Here is a 22,613-nt window from a genome sequence, read left to right as displayed (position 1 = left end):
GAATAAGATTGAGTGTTTTCTCAGTATAGGCTGTTTTTAGCCATGCACTAGACCTCTTACTGAGCCACAGATTATTTGTGATCCCCTTTAATTGAATGATGGGATGTTAGGTGAAAATGACATCTTATGTTGGAACAAGATTCCAGAACTGATCATGACGAAGCACCATAGAAAATCAAGGTGACATTCAGTTTTCCCTCGAAGATGCCCGATTCGTAAAACAAACATTAAGCACCAAGATGCCCCCTGCTGTTAAAAAAAGAGAGATGAATTATCCTGCTCACACTGTATCATCATTAGGACTACAGAAAGAGAGTAGGCATGAGAAAAAAATGCATTAATAAAAAAAATAGAAGATCTTAATAGTAAATGAATGGCAAATATATATAATAATATATTATGTAATCTTTATGTAAATCTTTTATTATATAAAATTAAAGGACTCTATTTTGAAAAAGGTACAAATCATTCAAGCTTACTTCATTTATTATGGGAATTAAATCAAGAGCCAGCATCGACAGAACAAAAATATTAACAAAAATGTGCATTTTAATATTCAAAATGACGATTGTCACATAATCAGACACATTAGGCACATTTTGGTGCTTTTACAGATCTCAAAAATATTGGCAAAAAATAAATAAAAGGCTATGATTTTCAAAACATATTTTCAGGTAACCCATTTGACTGAATTCTTTTACTGGAAAGTATCTATAATTTATTAGGAATTTCACTTGAAATGGTGTATATTTATTTATAAAACCCAATGACATTCAGGTGACAGAACTACAGTTTAATTCCTGGAAATGTATTACAATTACATCTCTCAGACTCAAGACAATCACTACCAAACTTGTATACATATACACATGAATACATATAAATATACATAATTACACACACGCACGCACGCACATTAACCTAGCACATCTGAAACATTAACAATCAAATATTGTGATAAACCTAGATCCAATGTTCTGGAGGCATTATAAAAACCTTCTTTACGTACTTTAAAACAGGTTATCTGATACACAAAAACTACAACTGTGAAGGAGTGTTTATAATGCTATGAGTCCAATTCATAATTAACCCATCATAGGTCTGCCTTCAATCACAACCATATTCAGCAAAGACAAAATTGTACGGAGTTCTGAGAAGTTAGAGGCCTTAAACGTGTGTAGTAAAATCTATTAATACCAATGTATAAAACATGTACAATCGACCTTTGTGATCAGCTGAAAATGTCACCTAATAGTTTAGAAATGAGCCTTTTGTGCAATGAGAACACGTAAACTTTTGTTTCAATTACCAAACACAGCATCAGGATGTTAAGTGATGTGCTTGCCCTACCATTTCCAGACAATAGCATAAACATACTTATGACCTTTATTCCTCACAGCCCACTGAATAACTTAAAAACTAAAATAGTGATGCATTGCAAGCAGAAAATATTTATTTAAGTGGATGGTCAACAAACCTTTAAATGTGACTAATTTAGATAAACAGGCTACTGCTGTGCTGGTGCATAGCCCTAACCAAAACAACACAAGAAAAATAAACTTCTAGTAGACTGGCAGAATATGCTCATTATTTTAATACTCTATCAGACAGAAGTCTGGGGAGTAATAGCACCGTTTCAATGCCAAGTTATGAAAAAGGTTCCAGTGTTTTATTTAAAAACTCTGCTTTCAACAGTAGGGGTCACTATAACACACTTGGGGGCCATTCTATTTAGTAACAAGGGCAGCCAGTTGAGTCTCTTCTACTACTCCGAAACAGAATGGAAATTATGACAAAACAGTGAAATACCTGTGGTTGAAAAGGCTTTTGAAAACTGGAAGTTGCTTGAATTTAGTCAAAGAATTCTTGAAATTTTAATGAAAATTGAAACAAAGACCCCACAACCTTTCCTCATTTACTCTAAGACCTAATACACATCTACCATACAAAATATATTATTTTCAAACCTAAAAATAATTTGAGTATTTCATTTCAGCAGGGTGAGCATCCTGAGACTGTTCATATTAGCAAGGCACAAGTGTTTTAGTCAGGTTTATCAGCAAAATATGCAGCATTTATTTTCATGGACTTTATGAAAAGGGAACAGCAAGTCTAGCATTGGCTAATCTGCTGTTTGGTCCAACAAGTGATTGTCTGATATTGCAAAAGAACATTTTGGAACAATCTTAAATGTATACATTCTAAAATTGCATGTAAAGAACCTCGAAAAACATTTAAAGAGTGTAAAAACCCCCTGTTTACTCGATGTAATCTGTTAACTTCTGATTACATTTTGATTGCATCAAAGTATTTGTTATCATGAGGTTTCCACTAAATCACTGAGCTTCTCTGATAACTTTAGGTACATAAACAGGGCGTTTAAGACACTTTGAAAGGTGCCTATAAGTTCAAAGGGGTTCTGTCATTGTGATATCTGATGAATGGTGCCTTGAGAATTTCTACACTCTCTTTTACAATGTAGCTGCCTTAAGGCATTGTAAGATTTAACTCATTTAAATTAACTCTTCATGTAGTCAAAATGAGCTATAGCATAACACAATATCTATTAAGTCACATCCAGACCAGCTGAATTGAACTGCCCATAATCCCCTATTCTCCAGCATATCTGACCTTTCAACCAGTGTTGTCAAAGGAGCACTTTTTAAATACTTGTAACATTACCAACAGAGGTTGCTATTGCAATACTTTGTGGACAGCCGTTTGGACCCACACTTACATTATATACACACATATCTAAATAGTTGTTTCTTCTGTCCTTTACAGTGTAATGGATTGATACTCTAAAAGTTTGCATGCACACAATGACAATAATGAACATCACAAATGAATAACCCTAAAATTATTTAAATGAGCAACCCTGAGAGTTTACTGACAGTTTAAAGCTGGGTCGTTCAGCCAGCTCCAGATTTGGATCATATATTGTGGACTCCTGGGGTGGACTAACATCAGGCTGTTGTAGGCACAGGCATTATCACGGTACTTCTCTTCTATATCAAAAGTCCTGAAGCCTTTGTGCTTCTCAGGAGCAAGGCCCAGTTTCATAAGGCACATACCTGTGTAGACATCATCGATAGGGTAGAGAGGCACCTTTCTTGAGACTTCATGAAGTCTCTTGGCCAGCTGTCCCGAGAACAGGTAGCCTCCTCCACCTGCGTACGCAGGGTACGTCCCAACAAAAACGCTTTCTGGAATGAAATACTTCACTTTTTTGTCTCTATGTGGGCCGGCATTTGTAATCACATCCCCTACAAAAAGTTCCTTGGCTTTGGCATCGGACAGATTGCTAAGGAATTCTACAATGCGAATGGTGTTAACAAAAACATCGTCGTCTCCTTTGAAGATGTAACTAGCCCCAGGACAGCGCGTAATCAGCCATTCCAGAAAAAGCACATCCTTGATGGTGAGGTTGAAGAAGGTGTCCCTATAATCCCACTGAAGAATATCTCCATGCATGGAGCTTTCATGGTAGAGCATCTTGGACAGATCAGGAAAGTGGTCCTCTGTGGCAGCATTTCCAAGAAGAAAAACCGTAACAACAGTCTTGTTCGCAACACGGCCAGCTTTTCCCCACGACTCCCGGATCGCCTGACGTCGATCAAAGTGGGGGACTAAAGATTTAATTGCTAGGAGTAAGAACGGTTGGTCTTTGCATGTATGTGGTTGATCGACCACAATGGGATACGACCTGCAGCGCATATACAACAAAAAGTCCTTGAAGCGTTGCGGGAGAGAATTGTAATCCTTAACCTGTGTCGTCACCCTGAAATCTGGCTCACAGGAGTCCATACTGACAGTATTGTTTAGCCAATATGGAAGTTCTTCAGTTGTAATGTTGAGATTTTTTAGGTTGTGGTTGTTGATGTAGTTTAGCTGTTGTTGTTGGCGATTCCAGTAGGCATTACTGGGAGAATCTTTTGCCCAGAAACGCTTTGAGGGAATCAACAGCTTATTCTTGTCACCACCCTTGCCAGCATTACGAGAGACCTCCACGATTATGAAGATGAACACCATTGTCATCATCAGCATGACCTTCACTTTCCTTCGTGGTCCTTGCATGGTGCCAAGTCTCACTGCCTGGAAAACAGAGAAAAAAATGGGGGTATGTCAGAAAATATTGTTTACCAGCACATCTGAGCAACTAACCAGATGTCAGGCTTGAATCAAAATTTGGAAAGATAACCAAATTTTAGGTATACTGCTCAGCACTATAGGAAGCTTTTCATCAGGGCTACCAACTTTCTTTGCTCTTTTTGAGCAATCTGTCTTCTCTCAACCTTTTTTCAGTTTTATTTCAAGCGTTACAAGTCTTTATTTTTTAAACCCATTAGTGTCTACAACCACAAAGACAGTAATGGCAACTGTATGTGCTCTCTGTTTGCCTCCCTACAATAAACAAGACACTCTCCAGTCCTTTTCAGAGAACACTCAAAGCAAGACAAAATAGGATTATATAACACTTAACTGAGAAACAGTAAAGCCTAAAAGAAAATACAGCCAGAATTAAAAGATTGAATTAAAAGTGAATAGAAAACCAACGGGCCATGAAAGGCAGGGCATTACAGTAATTTTACATAGGACAAATGGGTCTCATTTACTAAGCATGCGTAAGCACAAATTTGCATGTGAGATGTGCGTACTGTTGTTTTCACGAACAAATAGTGATTTAACTAAAACGTTCGTATCAAATATTTCTTCTAAATGTACGCAAAAATTCAAGAAAACCTAAAACCACTAACACGCAATAATCACGTACGCTATAATAAAATACTAGGCTATAATTAATATTGATATATAACATTTACATTATAATACAGAAAATATTATAATATTATTATTATTATTATATAAATTATATTATACATTATTATAGCCTACTTTTTTTCTACACATAAAGAAGATTCAGGTAATGACAAATCTTCACGCTTTCCTTCTTCACTTTTAAAATCTCTATATAAAAGCGTCTGCTTAATGCCTAATGAAGTCCAAACGTCAATCACTTGATCTCCTGTCTGTTTAATTTTAGCCATAATCAGAAGTTTTGTCTCAAGACAAGACTTAGAAAAACTTGTTCATGCTTTCATCACCAGCAGGGTGGATTATTGCAATGGACCCTTTATTGGGATCCCCAAAAATATGGAGCTAGAAGAGTCTCAATAAAGATAAATGCACACACTACATTCACATATGCACATACAGGATTCATAAATACACATGCAGGATACACAAATGCACACAAAATTCACAAATGCACACACAAAATTTAAGAAGCACAGAAGATTCACAAATGCACACAAAATTCAGAAATGCACACAAAATTCATAAATACACAACCAATTCAGAAATGCAAACAACATTTACAAATGCACTCAAGATTCACAAATGCACAGGACAAGAGGTAACACTTTATTTCGATAGTCCACTTTAGAAATTTAACTAATTATAAGTAACTTTGCAACTACTTATCAACTACCAGTCTTTAGAGAATTAGTAGAATGTCTGCTTAATATCTACTAACACTTTATTGTGATGGTATCTCAAGTTGAGATTCTCAACAGACATTCAAATGTCTTTAAGTATCTTTGCAGGTGCATGTCAACTTATTCCACTAACCCAAACCTCTTACCTAACCCCAACCCTTACAGTCTACTAATACACTAATGACAGTTAGTTGACAAATAGTTGCAAAATATTGAAAGTTAGTTGACATGTAGTTGAAAAGTTATTTATAGTTAGTAGAATGTCTAAAGTGGACTATCAAAATAAAGTGTAACCGGACAAGATTCAGAAATGTATTTCTGATGCACACACAAATATATCTTGATTTACAAACTGTTTTTGGTCTGTGAACTTTACTGCATTTGTGTGTGAATTTTGAGACTCCCCTGACTTGGCTCGACACACAAATGCCTTTTTTTAAACAGGGAATGATCTGCAACCAATCAGATATCTCCCCCTCGTTTTAGCCAATCACAAGAACGCACCCCACATGGGGGATTGTTTACTTATAAGCCAATCACATGACCTTTAAGCTGGTTTGCCAACCGCCAATAAAACCGAAAAAGATTGTGATTGGCTAAAACAAGGAGGAGATATCTGATTGGTTGCAGATCATTCCCTGTTTAAAAAAAGGCATTTGTGTGTCGAGCCAAGTCAGGGGAGTCTCAAAATTCACACACAAATGCAGTAAAGTTCACAGACCAAAAACAGTTTGTAAATCAAGATATATTTGTGTGTGCATCAGAAATACATTTCTGAATCTTGTCCTGTGCATTTGTGAATCTTGAGTGCATTTGTAAATGTTGTTTGCATTTCTGAATTGGTTGTGTATTTATTAATTTTGTGTGCATTTCTGAATTTTGTGTGCATTTGTGAATCTTCTGTGCTTCTTAAATTTTGTGTGTGCATTTGTGAATTTTGTGTGCATTTGTGTATCCTGCATGTGTATTTATGAATCCTGTGTGTGCATATGTGAATGTAGTGTGTGCATTTATCTTTATTGAGACTCTTCTAGCTCCATACAAAAAGACCATTAGACAGCTGCAGCTCATATACAACGCTGCTGCCAGAGTTTTGACCAGAACCAAAAAATCTGAGCACATCACTCCAGTACTCAGGACCTTACACTGGCTTCCTGTTACATTTAATATAAATTTTAAAGTATTGTTTAAAGTATCACTTCATGGCTAAATACTTTACAGATATGCTAAATGAATATAAACCTAACAGATTACTCAGATCATTAGGATCAGGTCGGTTAAAGGACAAGTTCGGTATTTTACACTTAAAGCCCTGTTTTCAGATTGTTTATGATGAAATAGAATGGGTTTGACAGAAATTTCGACATATGATGCTGCCCCGAGAATTTTCGGGTGTTTATTGTTTCACCTCCCACCTCTACAATGGGTCTATAGGTGCACTGGAACAATCCTTCCAAAAATGCATTAAACTTTTGTTTAAAAAGATGTGAAACTCACCGAGTGGTCAGGGGTGTTCACTGATATGCTCACACAAACATCGCTGCAAAATACACATTCCAACAGGTTTTATCGTAGTTTTTTCAACTCCATTGACTTGTATTAGATGTGCTGTGAGGTACGGTATTACTCCACCACCGGGAACGTTGTTTGTATTCTTGCAATTGGCAAGCAACTGGGCTGGAGTGTCTATTATTCAAGCTCTCAGGCCATGTTTACATTAGAGCATTTGCGTTTTAAAACGGCATTTTAAAATGAAAACGATCCTCGTTTATACTGGCATTTTAAAAAGAATCTTCATCCACACTATACACCACCAAAAACCCATGAAACATGACCAATCATGTAACTGGGCATGCGCATAAAAGTGTAAAATAACTTATTACTCTAATAATAGCTTACCTTTGCGCGTTTACGCAGCCTAGGGGTGTGCGATATTGACAAAAAGTCATACCTGGGTCCTTTGCTGGCAACTATAACAGACACTGTTTTTGAACCTATAAAAATGTGTTTGGGAAAGTCTTATACTGTTCTATCTCCCCCCTACAACATATTAATATGATTAATAGGTTAATTTTGCTTTTATAACTAAACATAAAGGTCTTTATGATTTAAAAAGAAAGCATTCAAGTGAACAGTACTAAACAGTAGCGAACTTGAAGCTAAAATAAATTTTAGCAAATGCAAACTTCAATCAAACATAGTAAGAGGTGAAGTATTGCTTTAGCCTACCAGAAATGCTTATTGCATTAATTTTTAAAAGTGTGCGAGGTCCGTGCACGTCCTCCGCTAGCAACACAGAAATAGCTAAAAGCGCAAGTGGCTAAACGAGCATTAAATATTAATGACGTTGAGTTTATTGTTTTTATTAATTTATATTCACAAAACTTATCAACAAAACATCGATTAAAATTAAGAGACAAATTATCTGAAACGAAATTCATTTTAAAGTAGCAAACAAAACTTAAATTAAACTCAAAAATAATGTCTGACCCATTACAATTCTCCCTTCATATTGGCCTTTACAACGCCTATATGGCGTTTAAAATTACAGTCTATCTTTCGTAAGCTAACTAAATTTAAACAAAACATGAACACATTAAACCCAACAATACTCAAACATTAATATAAAACAGACATTATATATAAGGATACATGTTAAAACAATCCGATATAGCGTTTATAATAGCTGGTTGGTAGATGTTTACTATTTTTGGCAAAACCTCCGTTGCAAACCAACATTTACATGAATAAAATAATTTTTACTTTGAAAATGATGCGCTGTCACATTAACATCAGCTGTTCGTTTACATAAGACTCCGTCTACGTTCATTTACACTCAGAGCAACGTCTGAGTTCTCAAACTAAAACAGGGTCTTCAGCGTTTGCAAACGAATCCGTTTATGAGGGTCGAAAACGGTGATGTAGTGTAGATGAAAGGCGTAAACGTAGCAAAAGTAACGCGTTTTAAAGGATAAACGCATTAATGTAAACATAGCCTCAGCGGAAGAACATACGGGTGTGAGACGTTTGGAAAAATAGGTCCACAAGTTTACAACAAATGGTAAAACACAAAATATCAAACTTATATGCAAGCCAGCACTATAATTAGAGGTGAGAGTTAGCTGACTATAGGAGATAGATAGCTAGATAGATAGATAAAAGGGCTGTCAACAAACACAAATATTACTTGATCTTACAGGCTGTCAAATAAAACATGATCCTCCTCTTCTTTAAATAAATCTTTACATAACCTGTCAGCTTCTGCATTCTTTGCATTTATTATTCTTTTCTTTTAGTCTGCACATGCACCGACCTGTCCACCTGTTGCTTCTCTCTACTAACTCCTGCAAAATACGCATTCCAACAGGTTTTATCGTAGTTTTTTCAACTACATTGACTTGTATTAGATGTGCTGTGAGGTACGGTATTACTCCACCACCGGGAACGTTGTTTGTATTCTTGCAATTGGCAAGCAACTGGGCTGGAGTGTCTATTATTCAAGCTCTCAGCGGAAGAACATACGGGTGTGAGACATTAAAAAAAGGTCCACAAGTTTACAACAAATGGTAAAACACCTGTTGGAAAGCATCTTTTGCAGCGATTTTTGTATGAGCATGTCAGTGAACACCCCTGACCACTCGGTGAGTTTCACGTCTTTTAAACGAAAGTTTAATGCATTTTAGGAAGGATTGTTCAAGTGCACCTATACACCCATTGTAGAGGTGGGAGGTGAAACACAAACACCCGAAAATTCTTGGGGCAGCCGCATATGTAGAAATTTCACTCAAAACCGTTCCATTTCATCATAAACCATCTGAAAACTGGGCTTTAATTGTAAAAATACCAAACTTGTCCTTTAAAAATACCAAGCATTTTACTCTTCAATTGTTTTTCATCTCTATGTAAAGCAATTTGAATTACCTCTGTGTATGAAATGTGCTATACAAATAAACTTGCCCTGCCTAATATGACAATAGCCTTTAGAAAATAACAAGAAAGTAGGACTGTCTTTTTAAACAATGACTTTTATTATCTGCTTTATTGGAACAGCTTACTGTATGTTTACACTAACCATACCCAAATAGCCTCTAAATAAATACAGTTAAAAGAAAAACATGATGGAGTGTTTGTCAAAGGATGTGTGTTTGCACTTATGCTACAGCACACACATAAGTGTCAACTGTCTACATTTCTACCTTTTTTAAAGCAAGGCCTACCACAATGGATTAAACAATCGGGAGCGCAACCTTTTTGACATTTTTGTTTTACTTGATTTTATTTTATTTTACTTGTTTATATGTTTAGCAAGAAGCAAAGCTAATATAAAAAATATGTAATGAATAAGTATTCAATTGAAGGCTATTAATGAAATGTGCTTTGGAGGGCAACTCACAGACTTTGTGTGGGCAACCTGGTGCCCATGTTGGAGACAACTGCACTAAAACATTGTAAGCAAAGAAGGCAGACCTTATCATTATGTTTTTAAATCAGTCAACATAAAGATGTTTTTTACTTAACGGACAGTTTCCGGGACAGAAATTAGCTTAAGCCAGGACTAGGACTTAATTAGGAAATATAAATAATATTTCAACAAATATGCCTTACTAAACAATTACCGGTGTGCATTTTGAGGCTAAACAAATGGCACTGATGTATTTGAAGATATGTCAGTGCAAGTTGTTTTTAGCTTGGACAGCTCTTACATTTATTTTAGTCTAATTCCTGTCCGGGAAACCACCCTTTGATTTTATATGCAAGCCAGCACTATAATTAGAGGTGAGAGTTAGCTGACTATAGGAGATAGATAGCTAGATAGATAGATAAAAGGGCTGTCAACAAACACAAATATTACTTGATCTTACAGGCTGTCAAATAAAACATGATCCTCCTCTTCTTTAAATAAATCTTTACATAACCTGTCAGCTTCTGCATTCTTTGCATTTATTATTCTTTTCTTTTAGTCTGCACATGCACCGACCTGTACCATCTACCTGTTGCTTCTCTCTACTAACTCCTTTTGTCTCGTTTCACTGCTTTTTTCTCTCAGCAACCCCTGCTACACATGAATTCACTCTTTTATTTAATCAACTCCTCATTCCCCCAAGCTTACTTCTTTAACTATTTAGTGTAGACTTTAGATCCCACATTAAATAATAATATGAAATATTTAAAAAATAAACAAATACCTGGAAAAGTGGCATAGCTGTATTTTAAGACTACATTTCCAATCTGATTTGACAATGGAATGAGAGGTTGTTACGCACACGCGCACGCACGCACCCACACATTTGCGCGCGCACACACACACACACACACACAATTTACCTTTACTTAACGTAGTATACATTAAGTCAAAAATTATTAAATTATTATTAAATGTAAGCAGTTTTGTGTATATCTGATTTGCTATCATTAAAGTCGGGGTGCATGATCTCTGAAAGCCAATGTTAACATTTGAAATCATCTAAACAAACAAGCCCCTACCCCAAAATAATCTGGACCTTCTTTTGATAGGCCCGCCCCACACATACGCAAACCAGGCAACAATGTCAGTTAGTAGACACACCCCTTACTGCTGATTGGCTACAAGTGTGTTTTGGTACTTGGCCAGACTCCCTTTTTTTCCAAAGTGTTTTTCAAAAATCATGCACACCGCCTTTAAATATTATTAAGAATCAGCATTGAAAAAGACCAAATAACAACTAAAACTTATACAATCAGAACTGCTTTTTTTACAAGACAATTACTTCAGGGAAAAGTGTGTACACTGTACAAAAATAAAGCAGTTTTGTTAAATGTCTTTAACAAATGAAGTTAAACAATTTCAACTTGTTTTTATAAGTTATGTCAACTTATCACAGGCCAAAACTTAAAATAGTATGTTGAATTGAATGTTGTTTTAACTTTATGCTTCATTTTTTTTTCAAAGTTTACAATCATTCCAAACATGTTTACAACATTAACACAAAAGTTAAGCAATTTCAACTTTTTTAAACCAATTTACAGCAACTCATCACAAGTCAAGATTTAAATATTAAGTTCAAATGACTTACAGTCAAATTAATTATACTTTTGAAATTTAAAGCAGCAAAATATTTTTTTACAATGCATGAAGTGTTTACCCGTGCACAGGTGAGACTGGAGGGTCCAGGTGTATGGTGCTCAGTTGCTAGCAGTTGTTTTAGCCCATTCTGACACACTGGTAGAACGAGTCACAGAAATGGGAACAATGTAGAGACGAAACCCCGATCTGGAGAGAAAAACGAAGGTTTGAAAATAAGAAAGCTACAAAACATGTTAACCTGTGCTAACCTCCAAAACCTGTAACAGCTAGAGTAAACACTGCATGTTCACACACAGAAGTAGGCCATGCCTCATCTGAGCCATTTGCTGTACATGCTTGAAATGACAAACACAAAAGACAAACAACAGTTTCACCTTAAGGCTGCTCAAGGATCTTTTCACAACAGACATCAACCGAGCTACACAGATTCCTGGCTGCTTAAACTACCGTTTGTTATACCAAAGCCTTTTTGAGAAGAACAAAGTTTCAGAGTTTCCATTTAGGTTGGTTTCACTCCTTACATCCCCAATGCTAATGTTAATATGTTACTGTTAGTAAGTCGGGGGTGGTCCTTGTACAATGAAAGCTGCTTTAATGTCCAGACCTTCTGCCTTAAGTCTAAAGGTCTGGAAAGATATGGTTTAGGCCAGGGGTTCTCAACTCTGGCCGTCAAAATCCACCCCTCAGCAAGCGAACCAAGGTCTTCAGGAATACCAGGAAAATTGCAGGCAGGTAAGTGAAGAAAAAAAAAAAAAGAGAAGGATCCGCACACCAAACAGCTCCCTTTCATAAATTTATTAGGAGTAACGTTTCGGGTCTCTACAACCCTTCCTCAGACTACGTAAGTGAAGAACCTCTGGTTTAGGCCAATTTTAAACCAGATAAATGTTACTCTTACTCTAGGTCCTATTATGTCTTCATATTACTTCACTAGAAGTTTCAATATATCACTCAGATGTCTTCCACTGAGGTCAGAGGAGTGTGAAGAAGATGGGAGATAAAATAAACACTGTTACCGTGGAGCATAATTGCCCATGAAACAAACACCCCCAACAAAAACCCATGGGTTAATGTATCAATAACAAAACTACTGAAGTGAGCCAACAAAAAGGAATAAAAAGCTCAATGGATGGAAGACTCATTTCGTTAAATAAAAAAAGTCCAGAATGATCTAAGATGCTTTCACAAGCCCAGAAACTGCTTTACTAAGACCGGACGGTTAAACTGAAAGTCAACTACATTTATGGTTAAGAAAGGATGTTGGCCAACCTGTTGGCTGGTAAAGGAACTTGAGCAACTGCGTACTGGAAATTTTACAGCAAAAAACAATTTTTTTTTGGGAACCGATTAAAAATTAAAACATTTAAATAAACCAACTCAAAACATTTTAAGTATGTAATATTTATAAATTACAACTAATCTAAACATAAAAGTTTACATTTCATTGAATTTAATAATTAAGTACACTATACTTAAAACTACAATTTTACCATAAGTAGTGTCTACCATTCATTATTTTTAAGTCAAAGAAACAATGTGACTCTGTCTGTAATGTGTATGTGTATTTAAGTGTAAAGAAACTGAGCTCAGTGCTGGCATTGACTTCACAAAGATATTATTTATATTATATAGCAACACATATCCAACCTACACCTAGTTTTCACACCTAGTTTGTTTGAGCCCTTAAAGCCCTCGGAGCAGTTCAAATGGTTTTTATGTTAACAAAGCAAGTAATATCAGACCCCCAGAAGAGGACCCCAAAAGAATCCAAAAGTGAAAAGTATTCAGACCACATCTGTAGGTGGTCTGTCTGAGTACGGTTCGCTTTTGGATTCTTTTGTGGTTCGATTTCTTTTTGGCATGTAAAAGCAATGAGGTCCCATCCGGATTCACGTGTGGTTTTGACATGTATCAAAATTAACTGCTGCACAGAAAGTTGTGATCGGAGTTCTTATTAAGTTGTGATATGAAAAAGAAAGAGATCACTTCAGTTCTGAAGAGGACCAAAAAATAACTATTTGTAAACACCACAAGGACGGGGTCACATTCGGCTAGTTTCTTTTCTGGTTCACTTTAAAGGGACAATAAGTAGGATTTTCCCCCATCTAGTGGTGAAATTGTATTTAGCATTCAAACCCTTTAGCGCCTCGCTTTTCCAAATTCGTGTTGCAACTACGGTAGCCGTTATGTACTCACTGATCTCCTTGTTTGTTTCAGCTGGTTCACGTGTTCTGAACGAAAACGTGTTTCAGTAGTCTAGTGCTTTTTGTCCCTCTCTGCTATTATAGTTTTTCAATATGGCAAAACAACATGGAAGCCTTTTAGGACTTGCCCGTTCAATGTAAACAAAGAGAAGAAATTCTAAGCTTACAAAGAAAAGTCAGATCATCGGGAGAGGTAATTTGACACCAATGAGGACAGATTTATGAATAAACATATTGATTTTGACTAATAACAAATAAAAAAAATAAAAACATAGTGTACCTTTAAGTAAACTGGGTTTGGTTCTTTTAAAATAAACTATATGTGAAAACACCCAAACCACAAGTACAACACTTATGAACAATGATAACCACAAAACAAAAAAATAGCAAACTCTTCTAAATATCCAACATAAATGAATGTTTAACATTATTGAGTCTTTCTCTTTATTGAAAACCAAATAAAATGTAAGAAAAAATGCTCTCATAATGCAGTAATGCAAAGCATGCTGGGAACTGGAAATCCTTGTCAACCAATTGTGCTGATTTAACAGTAAACCGAAGTAAATTTGCAGTGCCAAACTCTTTCTTAGCTTAACTGGCAGAATAAATTCCATAAACGTCATCACAACCACCAAAAGTTTGTAATTATTTGCAGTGTTTGTTAAAACGAGACTGATGTATTTAAAATTACACCGTTTGAAAGTTATTATTTATTTTTTTGGGCTAATGAGTTTGTAGAACTCAAAGCTGTGAAATCTTTGATCGCACATAAAACGTTTAAGTTGAATAAAAACTCTTTTTTTACTGGTTTGAGTACAGTTCACTAATTTAGAGTACATGTACTGTTTGAGTTTACAGTGTAGGTAATGCCATGTGGTTGTAGAAATGTACCAACAGAGATTTTGCTATACTGTTTGTACCATTACAATCAGTGAGCAGGACTGCTTTACATCGTTTTCACATGACTGAAATAATGCAAAATACAGAGCCGGATGTTTCCCAAACAAAAACAAATATTAACTTGTTATTAAATGGTGCCCACAATGCAAAGTGGATTTAATTTTGTATGGCTGGCAAGGATATCACACTTTCCAGTATAGTTTCCAGTAAAGTTATTTTTTGCCTTGTTTTGTATTGTCATTAGGGCTAGCTGGGCAAAAATGATTGTTTTTCGATTTATTTTTCAGCATACATTTTTCATTTTTTTTTCTACAATTGTATTGTATTTAACATAATTGTATGCATTTGAAAATTAGACATGGGTTCTGTTTTAACGTACCCAAGTGTACCTAAAATAAAAGAGTTTAATATACAGGTTTGTGGCTCCTTATCTCTTATTTTATTAAATACCCACTTGTAAACTTATGTTCACTGTTCTTTTTTATAAATATAGTATTTGTATTAAATCTATATTCATTGAGTTGAATTGAGAATCGGGTATAAAAACCGTCCCGAGAATCGGAATCGAACCAAGAACGAAATTGGATTGATTTGATAGCTTGTGAATTTAAATCGAATCGTTCTGGAACATCTGAATCGATACCCAGCCCTAATTGTCATTGATATGTTGAATTAATTTTAATTTTTAATTACATGTAATTTCGCAATAAGCATTGGTCTTTTTATTAGTTTTTATACGTTTATTTGAAACTTATATTGCAATTTCTGTAAAAAATTTTTTTATTACAATTAATCATTTTAGGGCCTAATTTCAGTTTATTGCTATCTCAACATTCAAATTTTCTTTTAAGCTAATATTAAGTCCAATATTTAATTTAATTTCAATTAACAGACATATTTTTAAATAGTTTTATTTAATGATAATAACCCTGATGCAGTAATAGCAAACCATACATTGCCAATACTTGTGACTTCAAATGTAGCAAGATCATCCAATCAGAACAATGGCTGTCAGAACAGTCTAATATCTAACAATTTTAGTTGATCTGTTTACACTGTAAAAGATCATATGATCCTACGTTTTTGTTGTTCTATAACTTAACACATTAAGTTTAATCATTTCAACTTTTTTATAAGTAGGGCTGGGTATCGATTCAGATGTTCCAGATCGATTCGATTTCGATTCACAAGCTATCAAATCGATTCGATTCCGATTCTCGATTCAATTTTCGATCCCGGTTCTCAGGTAGGTTTTTATAATCGATTCTCGATTCAACTCAATGAATATAGATTTAATACACATACTATATTAATAAAAAAGAACAGTGAACAGCAGTTTACAAGTGGGTAATTAATAAAAAAAAATAAAAGGCCACAACACGTCTTGCTTGCAAAATCTTAAATGCTTCCATTCCTCCGTTCAATGTTTGCAGAAATAAATATGAAACAAAAAATCGATTCTGCTCTTTGAGAATCGATTTTTAATTGACCACGTTTTAAAAAACGATTAATCGAAAAATCTATTTTTTTGCCCAGCCCTATTTATAAGTTATCTCAACTATAATAGTCAAAAACTTAAAATAGAAGATTCAACTGAATTGAATAACCAATTTGATTAAACTTGCACGCAGCACTGAACACAATGGTTTTTAAACACAATGGTTACATAACTTGCAGATGTTTTTAAACTTGTGCCAAAGCCTTTCATTATGAAGCAAATAATCACTGTTTTAATCTGAAAACACTCATTAACAAATGGTTATTTAATACAAAATGGTGTTATACATACCATAACATTGCTTATACGCAATAAAAGATTTGAATAACACACAGCCCACACCCAATGACAACAATTTGACAAAAAAAGTCATTACCAATGTGTAAAAAACCATTAAGCCATGTTGTGTGCCAATGATGGCAGATACTCTATAAATAGCTTAAGGTCAGGTGTGTGACTATTCTATTACTCATGTGAGAGTTTTTTTTTTCATAGTAGTAATAATGTGTGGGGCAAAACTCTTGGGTTTAAGCTCCACCCTTCTAAAAAGCAAACGGTCACTCCGTGATAAACTACCTGTGCTCAGGTGCACTAAGACTGTACATAGACAATTATTTTGTTTGTGCATATAAGTGTTTTCAAACTCAATTCTGTATGCTGTATGTGAGTGACAAATAATAACAGGTTGCAAACCCATCTATGTATGAGCAAACACCCGCAAAACATTATGTAAAGCACAATATCCCACAGTAACTGTAAACATAAAAATAAGAAGCTGGTAAACACAGGAACTTCACTACGACACTGGAATTTAATTAATTAAATATATCCACTGGATAAAAACTGTAAGAATTAATTTTGCCTAACATTTTGAAATAGATAGGCAGCTTGAAGATGTATGCACTGCAAATAAAAACAAAAGCATCCTGTTTTTAACAGCGCATCATCTTGTAACTGTCTAGCAAAGTCTCTTCATATGATGCTTGACCAAGACTGCAATTCTAAAGCAGATTTCCTGGAATAGGATGAATACTCTTTCATTGAAGCTAATTGTCTGATTCGGGGTGGAATATTTCCCATGTGGCTTAACAGAATGCAACCGGCCAAAACAAAGTACATAAAAGGGTATGCGCAATCTTAATGGACACTTAAAGCAACAACACTGCATGCCAGGAAACCATCCCTACAAACATATCTTATAAAACTGATGGTGTCCAGGGCCGTGTTTTGACAGCCATAGAAGGGTGAGCTGGCAGATATACTGGGTGGGAGAGGTCTTACTTTAAAGTTCATTTAATCTCTTATTTGCATATAAGAGACAACGCTGTTGTTTATGATAAACTCATTGAAAGTGGGGCATGCTTTTAATTTGCACCAAAAACTCATTTAAACACTACTGATGGGCCATTACATTTATCCACTCAACACGACTGTGATATATATATATATATATATTTAGCCTGTAAGCTATGGAAGGGTACATACGTACATACGTACACACATACACGTATGTATGTATGTATGTATGTACCCTTCCATAGCTTACAGGAATTGGCCCTGCTTCAAAAATGCTTTTCTCAAAAATGCATTTAAACAGGTAAAATGAGATGACACCTTTGGGGTACAATTCCATTGAATAGCATTTACTGAGTCATTTTAGAACTGTAGTGTGTATGCCTTAAGGGGGTTTCCACTAATCACCCTACCTGGGTTTTTCATGCTCTTCTGGTTAACCATACGATTTTTTGAGAAAAATGACAGAAATATGTGCTTCTCAATGAATTACTTTACAAACACGACAAGGCATAGCAGGAAATCAAGTCATATTTAGATAGATATAATGCTACAAACGATTTAATTCATTAAACCATCTCAAAGATAAAGGCTTGATGCAAAGACTCTCTGAAAACAAGTCAACATCTATATCTACTAAGAGGCCTATAATCAGGGTTGTCCCAACCTTAGGCAGAGAATTAATGAAGCCTAAACATTCCTTGAGAGTTTGTGATCTCTTTCTAATGAGACTTACATTCTACACACTGGTGAAAACAAGTAGAAACAAATTCAGTCTAACGTCACAATCAGCTACTTTAGTCAAAACCTGAGAAAAAAAATACTGCCTATGACGGTGGATTGTCTACCACAGTGATCATTTCTAAAGCAGCACACATTTCCAAAAGTATTTTGCGTCTTTTTCCTCTGTATGTGCAAAAATAGAGATGTTTACGGTCATGGTCTAGTATAGAGGCAATCGGCCGGACGTGCGTGAGACAGAGATAACTGATAATATTAATCATTAGTCATAAATACTTACCTTCGGTTAACAGTTAATGGGTCAATATGAACATCCCTAGCACAAAACAGTTTGTGGAACGGTCAACAAAATGACTTTGGCTAGTATTTTAGTTCAGTTTATTTTAGGTACAGACTTTAACATTTAAGCATTAAGCAAATACTTGTATCCAAAGCAATTAAAAGTGATAAAGTCGTGATTCGTCATAGGGAAACAATATAAGAACTGCTACACAAAGAAACTTTCAGTTTTGCTTTCTGTGTGGCATAAGGATCCGTTATGTCCCCCCCAATCTTATTTCTGCTAAACTCTATCACAACAGGGTGCTGAAGACACTGATACCACAATGTATCTGTGATACTGTGATATGAGTCACTTTTTCTAAAACAAGACTACAAAAATACAAAACTGTCCTGTAAAATCCTTCCAGGAATGCTGAATACACTACAGGAATAGTAAAAAATTACACAGAAAACAAAGATAATTATGAGTTTTTATCTACCTATTTAAAAAAGCTGCCATTTAAATGGGTGGGTCTTATTTCATGCATTCTGACTTATTAACACAGTTAAAGAGTTGGATTCTCATGCTAAACATGGGCAAAGTTTCAAAGAACCATTTGATGTATGATGGAGTATTTCTGTGCCGAATGCACTTCATCTGCTTTTGAATACGTTTCTGAAAGTTTTTTTGAATACTGATTCTGTTACATAACAACTTCTGGAAGTACTGGATTTCATTGAAATTGGGTGGTCCCAGTAATTAAACAACCGGGTCATGATGTAGGGTTGCAAATGGGTGTAAAGGTTACAGTAATTTCCGGTAAACAACGTTGATAGAAGCACAAAAGACCCAATTATAGCACTTAAACATGGAAAAAGTCAGATTTTCATGATATGTGCCCTTTAAATATTGTTGTTTTAAATAAAATTATGCTGCAAGATTTTTTTAACTACATTTAAGTTCTGTAATGTTTTCAAATTCCCAGTTTATTCCCAGTAAATCCCATATATTCCCATGGAAAGTTTCCAGCCTTAAAAATTGCTGGAATTTTGCAACACTAGTCATAGGCGGCAAGTAAAACTGCTTCAAATTTCTGCGAGTTTTGTTGCCAAGCGGCCACATGGTGAGGAGCAGAGAGTTTGCGCAAGTGTTGCGCTAATTATTTCGCCTTCTGAAAATACAGTTCCAGTATGTATACGGTTAAAAGATGGCTGTGTCTCAAATGACCATGTTATTTGTACACACTGTGACGTTACAAATCACATCATATAAATAGGAAAACGTTAGCATTATTTTGTCACTTAATGGGAGCATTATGCTAGCTAGAGCCATTTACTTCCAGCCTTTGTGCTAAGCTAAGCTAGCGATGGGAGCGTCAGACAGAGTTACGGCACTCACGGAGATGAAAAAGGTATGGACTTATCTAACTCTGGGGGATACGGTGAATAAGCTAAAGTCCCAAAAAGTCGGCGTGTTCCTTTAAGAAAACACTAACGCGTACCTTCTCAGGAACTGTTCCACAACTGTGGAATGAACTGCCGGTCGTGACACGATCTGCTGACACTGTAGCTGTCTTTAAGACTCGGCTAAAAACCCATCTCTTCCGCCATTACCTCACTTCCTAACAACGGACTTACTATCTTTCTTTAGTTACCTTTCTCTTTATCTCTTTCTCCATTTACCATTCTCTTTATTGCTACTTATCCTAAAAACAAAACAAAACAAAACAAAACAAAAATACTAACAACCTCTTGGCTATGTATATTGTGTTGGACTTGATGAGACTATTTCCAGTGCACTTATGTATTGCTGTTCTTGTGTTGCTATAATTGCTTCCATTCTTTACCTCACTTGTAAGTCGCTTTGGACAAAAGAGTCTGCAAAATGACAAAATGTAAATGTACTAAGTAGTATCATGAAAGAAATTAAACATTGTAGTTAAAGTATAAAACTATCTGAATACAATTTAGTTCAAATTTATTTTTATAATACTTTTCAACATTTTGCATTGCTAATAAGCAGCTAGCAGAGGCATATGGAAAAACAGACAATTATTAATATAAAGTATATGTGGCATTATAAAACACTTACAAAGCTGCATTTGATTCGTCATTTTTTTGTATGCAAAAGTAGCAATGCAAACTACATGCAAACAAGATTCATACCACAACACCTGAACTGGTAATCAATTACGACCAAGATATCACAGGTAATATGTCTGCTAAAGATCTGGAAAACATCTGCTGTGTAAAAAAATCTGATAAAGGTCTTAGAAAGAGCTGTTTCTCATACACTCTAAACCAAAAACCTCTTGCAGAAATCTTCTATATGTCTAACGTAATATGTCTTATTGCAGACGAGCAAACACTTAAAAAATATACGTATTGCCTATGTTAACGCAGACATCAAAGAGACATCTCCCTATGTGGGAATCAAACATAAGATGTGACCATGTGAAACATTTCAAGTTTAGCAGATAAATAATAAGGAGGGTACATATAGAGAATATTCAATATTATTAAACAAATTTACATTGACTAGTCTTGTCAATACGTTCAGTAAATACGTCCCTGTGTATTACATGGAAGCGTAGTATTAACTTGCACTACAGCAATCCTAATGTATTGACACACTTTCTCCGTGTATAAATTACACAACCTTTAGTGGTTGTTGTTTTTCCAAATCATTAAAGCTCACTGTTTATTTACAATCTAAATATTTTTATTCATTGCAATTGCAACGTTTCTCCTAAACCATCAAGTGAAATCAATCACCGTCTCTCTCTATCTCTCTCTTTCTCTCCTAGGTGACGCAAAACAGCTACGCACACAGCAACACCTACCCTACTTTATATCTGAGAAAAGACTAAAAGACACCAATAGACACCCCAACTTTCTTCACAGCATTTTTCAAATAAAACCGAAAACATTTTGGTTTAAAGAAAGAAGTACAGCGAGTAAAGAGCGTAACTTGTTAGTGCTTTAGCGCATCAGCTAACATCAAAACTCACCCGCACGCGCAGGATCTGCCGTCTCGCGCTACCCCAGCATACACAACAAAAAGTTAAACCAGGAACACACGAACTTCGCCTTACTATCAAACTTACATCGATACCGATTTGATCAAAAGCGAAACTTTTGTCTTGTAATTTTGAAAGTCATGATTACCTTTCAACGCCAGCTGTGAGATCGTTTGTATTCACATCCTGCCGGTCTCAAAAATCTGCCAATACACGAGGACACTCCTCCCGGTTACATGTAAAACAAAAGGGCGGCGTAAGAAAACCCTCCCCCGGGTACAATATTCATACTGCGATCTTTACATTAGTTCTATGAATACTGAGTGTTATTTACTAGAAAATTTGACAAGATGTGGACTTTTTTTCTGTGCAGCATATATAGTGCTTTAGGTATTAAGGTTAAGACAAAAGTATCCTAAATTATTAACTCCTGCTACCACTTGTAAAAGAGTGATCTGACAGTTAGGTGTGTGCATTGAGTTAAGTTGACTAACTTATTTACATTTTTCATTATCTTTAGTTTGTTCAGTGCTTTGCTTTTTTGTTGTGATATGAACTGAAACAGGACTGACAGACTGGTGTCGAATTTCACAAGGTTCTTTAGGATTCCCTTTGCCAAGCTTACTCAGACAGACCATGAAGTCAGACCTGGCTTATGTATGCTTCATTGTGGAACAAATAAATAATGCCTTTGGTAATGAATCTCATCTTTTAATTTTTTGCTGACCTGGACACACAGGGGCAGTTTCCCGGACAGGGATTAGACTAGTCCTAGACTAAAATAAATGTAAGAGCTGTCCAAACTGAAAACAACTTGCACTGACATATCTTAAAATACATCAGTGCCCTTTCTTTTGCCTCAAAATGCACACAAGTAATGTTTTTAGTAAGGCATGGATGTTAAAACAAGTTATATTTTATAATTAAACTAAGGCCTAGTCCCGGTTTAAGCTAATCCCTGTCCGGGAAACCACCCCACAGAGTATTTGTCCATATTTAATTCAGCACATTTTGTGTGTTGGTTTTATATTAACTTTAACAAGTAAATATTTCAAGGACGATAAGTGTGTGATGGGCATTAGCCAGAAATAGCTGAAGTTTCCTTATTTGTTCTGTGGCTTAGTTGTCTACAGG

The 22,613-nt window shown here is 35.4% G+C and overlaps 1 protein-coding gene across 3 annotated transcripts; it reads right to left on the bottom strand.

Annotated features, from left to right (window-relative positions):
* Positions 1–468: 468 nt before the first annotated feature.
* Positions 469–21,727, bottom strand: b3gnt2b (UDP-GlcNAc:betaGal beta-1,3-N-acetylglucosaminyltransferase 2b). 3 transcript variants are annotated; one of them, XM_065255210.2, is made up of 3 exons: positions 21,628–21,727; positions 11,621–11,748; positions 469–4,095 (listed from the first exon to the last, which is right to left on the bottom strand). In XM_065255210.2, exon 3 carries the CDS (start codon positions 4,075–4,077, stop codon positions 2,887–2,889), a length of 1,191 nt encoding a protein of 396 aa, XP_065111282.1. In that variant the 5' UTR covers positions 4,078–4,095; positions 11,621–11,748; positions 21,628–21,727; the 3' UTR covers positions 469–2,886. The 3 variants fall into 3 exon arrangements, with proteins under 3 accessions (XP_065111282.1, XP_065111283.1, XP_073668419.1); XM_065255211.2 differs by lacking the exon at positions 21,628–21,727 and adding an exon at positions 21,471–21,618; XM_073812318.1 differs by lacking the exon at positions 11,621–11,748 and having other exon boundaries at positions 21,628–21,682.
* Positions 21,728–22,613: the final 886 nt, after the last annotated feature.

Source organism: Paramisgurnus dabryanus, chromosome 17 (genome assembly GCF_030506205.2).
Source record: "Paramisgurnus dabryanus chromosome 17, PD_genome_1.1, whole genome shotgun sequence".
In the NCBI taxonomy this organism is placed as follows: domain Eukaryota; kingdom Metazoa; phylum Chordata; class Actinopteri; order Cypriniformes; family Cobitidae; genus Paramisgurnus; species Paramisgurnus dabryanus.
This window is presented reverse-complemented; position numbering and strand designations above follow the sequence as displayed.

What these genes read in the sequence shown, in the direction of transcription:
- b3gnt2b (XM_065255210.2), bottom strand. Translation starts at nt 4,077, where the DNA reads ATGCAAGGACCACGAAGGAAAGTGAAGGTCATGCTGATGATGACAATG.